General features: G+C 47.3%; 1 protein-coding gene across 1 annotated transcript; it reads right to left on the reverse strand.

The window, feature by feature from the left end:
- Positions 1–651: 651 nt before the first annotated feature.
- On the reverse strand, positions 652–1,453 carry LOC144179397 (centromere protein S-like). Its single transcript, XM_077707739.1, has one exon. The coding sequence runs from the start codon at positions 1,242–1,244 to the stop codon at positions 870–872; it is 375 nt and encodes a 124-aa protein (XP_077563865.1). The 5' UTR covers positions 1,245–1,453; the 3' UTR covers positions 652–869.
- Between the last annotated feature and the right edge of the window lie 7,337 nt (positions 1,454–8,790).

The following is an 8,790-nucleotide window of genomic DNA, read 5'->3' on the forward strand; positions in this document are numbered from 1 at the left end:
TGTTTCAATCCCACATCTATTCCACTTCCTGGAAGGATTGTCAAAATTTAATATTTCCCTTAGTACGTTTCCACTCTAGCCATAAGATGGTAGCAAAAGTGAGGAACAATTAAGAAGTAAGGTGCCAAGGATGTGGGTTCGATTCCCGGCCGCCGTGGCCGCTTTTCTGATGGAGGCGAAAAGCTAAAACGCCTGTGTGTTTGAGATGTCGGCGCATGTTAAAAATCCCCAGGTGGTCAAAATTAATCCGGAGCCCTCCACTCTGGCGCCTCACTGCCTATGTAGCGTCGGTGCGTTAAACCTTCACAATCAATGAATCAAGAATAAGGGCGTAGACATCACTTGGTACACCCCTTACGTTTTTTTTCCCCCCTCAATTTGTACATTGCAAGTTCTGTGCCCTCTGCCAGTTTTTTTTTCTAGGTAAAAACCATTCTGCTTATGGAGAGTCTCATGTTTTCCATCCTTTAATTGCGCTATATAAAAGCCACACAATTCTTATGGCATTGTTTCGTTCAGATGGGGTTACCTTTCAATGAGAGAACAGACAACAACCACCGCGGTGCCCGTGCCCATCGGCGTTTGGTACTGCAACGCATGTGCAATTCCTTCAATATCTTCGTTATCATGACAGCCAAGATCGAGCATTGCTGCGTGATTGTGATCCGTTTTATTACTCGGTAAGCACGCAGCGTACAGATACAAAACTTGAGCCGAGTTCGTAGTGCATAAAAAACAAACACAAGACGAGGCGTTAAACATCGCCGGTTCAACGGCCTCGCTGCAATCACCGGTTTCGCGGTGCTCAGGTACCAAAAAATGGGAGAAGCAGGAGCGCGGATATAAGGCAACACTAACAGTGCCAGTCGTCAGGGCTCTTGTCGTTCCTTTGCGGCGGAGCCCTTGCGTCTGCCGTCTGCTTTCTTGGCTTGCGGCGGCGGTAGCAGGCCCTGTAGGTGGTCGTGGAGTACGCCCGTGTTTCTGACCATGAAGAGGACGTCTTCGGCAGAGACGGTGGTCCTGCGCGAATGCCGCGACAGCATCTCGAGGTCGCGCGCCGCGCGACAAACCTGGCCGTGAACGAGCTCGGACAGAGCGGCCACCGTCTGCCGCTGCACGGGAAGTCCGTCCTCTCGTTCGGCCATGGACTCGCAGATGCGTCCCACGGTGTAGTGCACGGCCGCTTTGAGGCACGCTGCCGAGCTCAGCCGTTGGACTTCGCAGTCTCGCGGCAACTCCATCATGACAGGGCAGATGCCGCTGGCGAACAAAGGAGCACTCCTGGAGAAGTTTCAAGGTCCGGTTCGACACGAATGGGTCAGATCGACGACGGAAAAAAAAAGACTGCTCTACGCGTATAATTCCTTCTAATGACGGCCTACGGAAAGCTCTGACCGAAATTCACTCGGAAATCTTCGCAACATGATGCTGCACGCGCCCGGAGGCGACCTGACGTTCAGGAACGGTGGACGAGCCTTACTGCGCATGCGCCAGCTAGACATCAAAAAACAAACAAAGCGACTTTTTTTTGCCGGATGTGACGTCATGCTTAAAGAAAAATGGCAGCTGTTGCGCGGTTATCTCGCTGCGCTCTTCTCGTCGTGATTTTTGCCTGCCGTTGCAGCGGTGCATAGGTGTTTGGATTACGATTGTGATGAAGGCGCTCTTGAACTTCTGGAGAGCACTTACGGTGGTGTGCAGCGTGTGACCTGGACGCTGAGTGTGTTCGCGTAGCGTAGTACGTTGCGACGGTGACCACGGGCGCCCTGCATCAGTTCTGCCGCCTCGATTTACGACAGTGATGAGTGCGTTCCCGACGAACTTCTGCGGTGTGTTTTATTAGAGCGCCGTGTTGAGGCCGCTGGGCGTTTCGCCGCCGCCGTGTTGTGGCGAGAGGCAGCAACGCCGGTCAGACGAGGGCACTGGGACGGCGCATGACCACTCCCATCGTAACCAAGCTAGCCACTCCAAACGTAGACCGCAGGGCTGTGTTTTTGTCCCAGTATAACGGAGTTAACCTGTGCGAAGGTATAATGTTCGGAGTCGTGAGGCAGGCAGGTAATGTTCACCATTGCGAAGGTGTAGTAACTACCATGCTGAATAATCTGTCTGCTAATCACTTCGTTGGTCTGAAACCTTAAGCCAGCTGATAATAGGACATGCAGCCCGGTGGGAGGTAGGGCTGCGCACAGGACAAAGGTTTTTTTGTTGTTGTTACCAGTTGTAGGAACCAAGCCTTAATAATACACATCCAGGCCTCAAGTAGTGAATGAGAAAATATTAACTAGCTGCACTTAGCCCTGGTGCCAAGCATTTTTTTTTTTTTTTTTCGTGGGCCCTCTCAAGTTGCCGTTTTTAAAATTATCCCTTCTGGGGCACGTTCAAGCTGGTATAATGCCATGCATTCAACACACGCTGAACAGTTCACTACCCAATATGTCCTTGATGTGTGCTGTCACATGCCGAAGAACAATATTGTATTTAAGTTGGTGCTTTTAGGAACAGATCTTATGATGTGCAATGCTTTCAACTTCATTTCTTCTGTGTTTAGCGTGACTGAGCTGTGTCTGCAGCAATCTTACCGCAAATAAGTTCATCATCATCATCATCATCACCAGCCTATCTACGCCCACTGCAGGGCAAAGGCCTCTCCCATTATTCTCCAGTTACCTCGGTCCTGTGCCAACTGTGACCAATTTATCCCCGCAAACTTCTTGATCTCATCTGCCCATCTAACTTTCTGCCGCCCCCTGCAACGCTTGCCTTCTCTAGGGATCCACTCTGTTACCCTTAATGACCAGCGGTTATCTTGCCTTCGCATTACATGCCCTGCCCACGTCCATTTCTTCTTCTTAATTTCTACTAATATGTCTTTAACACCAGTTTGCTCTCTGACCCACGCGCTCTCTTCTCCGCAAATAAGTTATTGCTTGTCAAACAACACAGAAGTACCACTACAACTTAAAACTGAAATTAGTCAGGGATAAGGTTTTGCTTGTGAGATTTCTCTCTCCAGCAGTGATGACAATGGCAGCAAAGCAGTGGCATTGCTGGGTATAAACTTGCACCCGGGGCCCAGAAAATTTGTCACCCCCTCACATATACAAAACAATTAATAATAAAACTAGTGTTATTGTTATTATTGGTAATATTAATTTCTTCTATTGTGACCATATGAAGGCTGGTTCACACTTGCGACTGTAGCTATCAAAAGCGATTTCTGTCACTCTTGTCACTCGGCATTGCTCTCATCGCGCAACAAGAGCGATTGGTCTCGACAAATTTTGTGTCTTTCATTTGGATACCAATGTAAAAAAAACTTTTTACAGATACTGAATGCGTGGGCGTCGAAACGTCAATGCAAGCATGCATAATATGCGATATGCGATGCGAAATGAAGCCACAGGATAATTGATGTGTAGTTATTTATAAAGAACTGGCAATATATCAGAAAAGTAAGCAGAAAGATAAGAAGCCATGTGGTATTAGGCAATAATAGCTACACGAGCTTGGGTTAGAGAACCCCAAACGACGACTCTGGTGCAGATGTTGATACACAACACCGACCTTTTCAGTGAATTAGGCATCGATAAAAATCCTAACAGTAAGAAGCATCATGGTGTGTCACTCGTGAGCACGAAAACACCGTTAGCAGCCGAGAAAGGAGTGGCCAAGAGCTACTTGCGGCAGCACAGGGTGCAATGTGCCAAACCAAAGTGGGGTAGGGGAAAAGTGAAAGCTGATACGCGGCAGTGTTAGAGTACCACATCTTACAGTCGATACCAAGCAAATGGATGCCTGCAAGAGCAATAGAGGTGTGAGAGAGTCTCGGGCCTCGTCAGAAAACGACACTATAAGGTGGTCGCCAGAGGCGTTCGGAAAGCTTCACAGCCCACTGTGCCGACTAAATCATGCAGACGTCATGCGGGCCTGGAGGAGGGTGGCCAGCAATGATAGGGCTGTTTAAAGGCAACACATGCAAGGCAAATAGTCGCTTCATTCTCATCAATTTTTCTGTGTCTAGGAACACACCTTGAACAAATTACGCTTGAAGGATCACAGGCGGAGCCTGGTGAAAGACGGTTGGGGGAGAAATAGAAGCTGTCCCAGCAAATTAACAGCCGGGCTTAAAAAAAGCTATTTCCAAGTATTGTGCAGGAAAAGTGGTATAAAATGTGAAAGAAACGGCCGCCCCAGAAATTCGGAAAAACCGCCTGCGCCTGCCCGTTTGTCACTAAAGGCAGCCTCTGCGGCAGCATGCAACTGCATGCTGGAAATTTCTCTAAGTGAGAATTTCAGTACGTTTGAAATAGATACATTGTCGGGTCTCTTTATTTCTATGGTTACGTGATTACTGAGAATGGAAGCAGATAGAAAGGGAACATTTAGCGGGGAAAGAGACGACTGGCCGTACATGAGTCGTCTAAGCGGCCAGTGCACGGCTAGTCGTGTGGATGTTTGTCTGCGACGATGTTGTTTCCTTTCGTACGTTGTAAAAAGATTCCACCACACATTTGCAAATAAGTTAATTGACATTGGTGTCTTGGGAAAATGAACACAGTATAAAGTATAAAATGTGAGGTTCGGGCTTACCAGTGAAGCAGCCAATGGAGGAAATCTGAATCGAAGGAGGTTACGAAGCGATAAAGAAAGAACTCTTGAGTAAAATATCAGATTTGTACAGGCCCGAGTGTATCGACGCCACACACTGGCTCACAACCGTTCGGTCATGCCCATCCCGATATGTTGGTGACAACGATTTCATTGACGTCGTCGTACAGTCGACTAGGTCAAGGCAGATCCTAGATGAAACAACCTTTTCCCAGTAGCTGAGGAAATAATATCGCCCTCTCCAACCAAAAGTAATAACCAAGAACAAGACGTTTGGGACCCATCTCGATTCCCTCTTCCTTCAGGGGTGACTGGGGTCGCGTTGTAGCGCCGGTCACTCATAAAGCGCCTCACTGTGGAGCGCGGTGCCCGCGTGTACACAAGTGGTGAGGATTCGGAGGGAAGGATTTATGTTATTTGCATCTTTTCCTCCAGTAGGTCACGCTCCTGGAGCGTTTCACCGAAGTCTCTTTTGCGTTCTGATGTTTTGCAGTACTGGGCAACGGTTTTGCAGCCGGACGTCGTCGTTGTGCTGCCCGAGTCGTTCCAGTAGATTTTTCCTCTCCCCAATGCATGGCGAGGGGCACTCAGCTCAAAAATCTTGTATACAGCACCGGGCGTTCTGTCCTTTGTCGCACAGTCTTCAACATTTTTTTTTCTAGTAATGTTCACAAAGCACTCAGCAGAACGCTTTCACTAACATAGAAACTGCCCCTCACTCCCACCTCAATTATCGTGGGGTCTCCCGACCATATACCGGGATGGGAGCACTCAGCGGATCGAATGCCTAATGATAGAAAGTGGGCGACGTACCTGGTGTTTATCTTTTTGTTATGCACTTAATTTTGTTGTCCTGTTTTTTTTTTTCACCCTCCACCTCGAAAGATGAACCTACCAAAGCAAAATATTTAGGTCATCAGCTTCAAGTATTTCTTCACTTAGAACTCCTTGGGACAGCCACACGAAAACCATTATAAAATGGAAAGAAGAGGAACACAAGGCTATCCGCTTTATTTATATGCGCAATGCAGGTACTCATTTGTATTGCTCTTAACTTACAGGAGAATAAAATAAAAAAACAGATTTACCTCATTAAAAGTTAGGTAAATAAAAAAAATGCCTACATAACTGTTCTATTTTTTGCATAATTTGTTCGACAAGCTACTCGTCTGTTGTTGTTCTAGTTTAATTACACGGGCCACATGGGATACGCCCCTTCCATATAATGCCATCTTCGTACAATCGCCACGTGCTGGCTGCGTCGCTGGGCACGATGAAGGAAAGTCAACGACATAAAAAATATGAGCTTCAACGCCCGATATCAGATCCTTCGCGATTGCTTGGATTGCAAATTGGTTGGTTAGTGCAAGCACTGAAGGAATCTGGTGCAACCAAGGGGAAATCGCGACAACCCATTTGTCTCGCCTAATGTTGGACACCTGAGCTCCCACCCCTCCTCCCAACACAGGCTTAATTTGTACAGTTAGCTCCTCTGCACCAACCTTCATTGCATGCTTTCATTTCGTTTTAATTCTCAGTCCCCAATTCCTCAAGATTCCCCATATTTTTTTTTTTTTTTTTCCAGGTCATTTTCACCTTGGTTTCCTTCTGAAAATATGACAACCGGACCGGGGTACGCGGTCTCCGGCGCGTCACCGCGAATACTCCAGAAAATGCTAAGCATTCACCACGAGCCCGTACACAATATCCCATGTGCGTAAAAAAAAGCCACATAGAAGACCGCCGAGGACACATGACCAAAGTCTCGTAGGCTTGGATGCCTCCCCCTTCACTCCCCCCCCCACCTACTGATCTCGTCCGTCACCCCAAAAGTGGTCCTGGACGTGATGAAAGGGCTTTGTTAGCCCCCTGTCATCCCATTGAAAAGCAAGCTCACTCGCTACACCCCTCCGAGCATTGCAGTCGTATACCGACACACCCCCTCTACAGGAATCATTCCTTGTTTGCCTCCGCTCACCCTGCAGCCAATTAACTCCGCAAGCTGCACCCATCCTCGACTACCGCGACATTCCTGGATGCCAAAATTCTCCTCACTTTCTTCATTGTACCAGGAAACAAATTTGAATAGACTGGTGGGGACGTAAATTGAACAGGCCAAAGCTGTGGTCTCGTTACAGTTGTCTTCCAGTTTTCGACTTCAGCATTACACATTGTAGGTGCACAAGTGGCACCCCCCTCTTTACCGAGGGGCTGGTACCCGGGTCCCAGGGACCCCCGGCACCCCCTTAGCGACGCCACTGCAGCTGAGCGTTTTCTGTCGCTACAAACGACAACTTACCTTTTGTATATATATTTAGAGGTGTGTGATTATCAGCTTTGCATCTGTGAATTGAATACAAGAAGTTAACTTGGCTGTGAATTGAATAAAATATTTTTGGATACGAATAGTAAAAGCTGGCTGTGAATTGAATATTTTCAAACCACACTATCTTTGTTTTGGTGTTTCTAGAGTGTATAGAGCATAGCTACACCAAAAAAGGCAGCTTGGGCAGTCAGAACTAGACACATCTCTGTTCAGGTACTTGTGTTTGACATACAAAAAATTTAATGTAACAGAAAATAAAACATAGACATGCAAACCAGTGCAAGAAGAATATTGCATACATTGCCATGGAGAAATATGGGTTCCTCAAAATACTGTGAACACACTAAGCATATTAAGTATATTTAATATGATAGGCAGCAGTCCCCCCCCACCCTCCTCAATGACTGAAAGGAGGCTGGGCATGCTAGTTACCGGTGGGACCTTACCAACAAGCCAGCAATAATGTTTTATTTCTCACTCCTACTATTATATTTATAGGAAACCTATTTTAGATTATAAATTTTGCTCTCATAGTGTTGCACTTGACCTAACATACACCACAGTTAGCAAACACTTGTTGGGTGCAAGGCATCTACATTGGGCTTTTGGCACGGCTTCGGTGTCATGCAGAGAAACCAACCCGCAAGGTCGTACCACGTAGTGAAGCTTGAAAGTTTGCACGTCTTCAGATAGAGCAAACATTCGTTCCTCTACTATTTGTAAATTTCAAATATTTGAAACAGCTGCAAATCGAATATCAAAAAGTACTCACACAGTATTCTAAGTTGCGAATGTTCACACACCTTCAAATATACTGCCTGGTCACTTCAGTATAAGTGTATAACAAGTTTATACAAATAATTCCATGAATGAAAGTTAAAAATGCTGTAAGGTGTTCCGCATGCAAGTTTGACGCATTTATTTGAAATCACTGATAAGCATTTGGTGCAGTTGATTGGATGGTCAACCTCTCTGTCTTCCCTGTACTATCTCCTACATCCTCTCAAACTCAACGGGCACGGCTTCATTTCTCCTACTCCCTTCTTTAGACACTGCTATGCTTTCCTTTCTGTCTCCACCGGATTCGACCTCCCTCAAAGAATATGCCATTGCCCTTGCAATAGAGCACGCTACTCTTAATGTTATTTATATATTTTCTCCGACTGTCAGTCAGCCCTTCGTAATTTCGCTGACCATGAGACCCACCCACACACCACTGATTTCGTCACTCCGATACTTGCATCGAATTCTCGGCCACGCTTCACACTGGTTTGGGTTCCCGGCCACGCTGGCATGTGCGGAAACGCCTTAGCAGACGCGCTCACCCGAGTACCTTTCCAAGGTCCGCCCATGTCCTGGCCAACCTTGTACCACCCACCGACGGTTCGTACTCAACACCGCGCTTCCCGCCATTACCAATTACACGCCCAACGCCTATCACGCACCCTGTACCCACCCCCCAGTTCCCGTCTAACTTCTGAGGCTGCGTGCCTCATTCGACAGGCTCAAACCTCTTCACTCCCCTCCCATCACATTCTTCACCGCATCTATCGGCGCCCTGGCCATCCTTCCTGCCCCAGGTGTTCTTCCTACCCATCCAACGCTCATTCTTATGGGGAATACACCCCACCATCTCTTACCCAATCCCTCGCTTTCATCACTTCCTGGGAGCTCTGGCTGTCTCCCCCGCCGACAGTGAACATCCAGGCTGCCCAGGAAGCTCTCTACAAACACGTGCACAGGATCCGCACAGGCATTCAGGAGTACTACGTGGATCCGGTGAATTGAACTTTCAAATTAGTACCTGAGAAATAAAAGTTTGTTCTCTCTCTCCTTCCTTCCTTCCTTTACAG

Source organism: Haemaphysalis longicornis, unplaced genomic scaffold (genome assembly GCF_048455015.1).
Source record: "Haemaphysalis longicornis isolate Haplotype H1 unplaced genomic scaffold, Haemaphysalis longicornis Haplotype H1 scaffold_4, whole genome shotgun sequence".
Lineage (NCBI taxonomy): Eukaryota > Metazoa > Arthropoda > Arachnida > Ixodida > Ixodidae > Haemaphysalis > Haemaphysalis longicornis.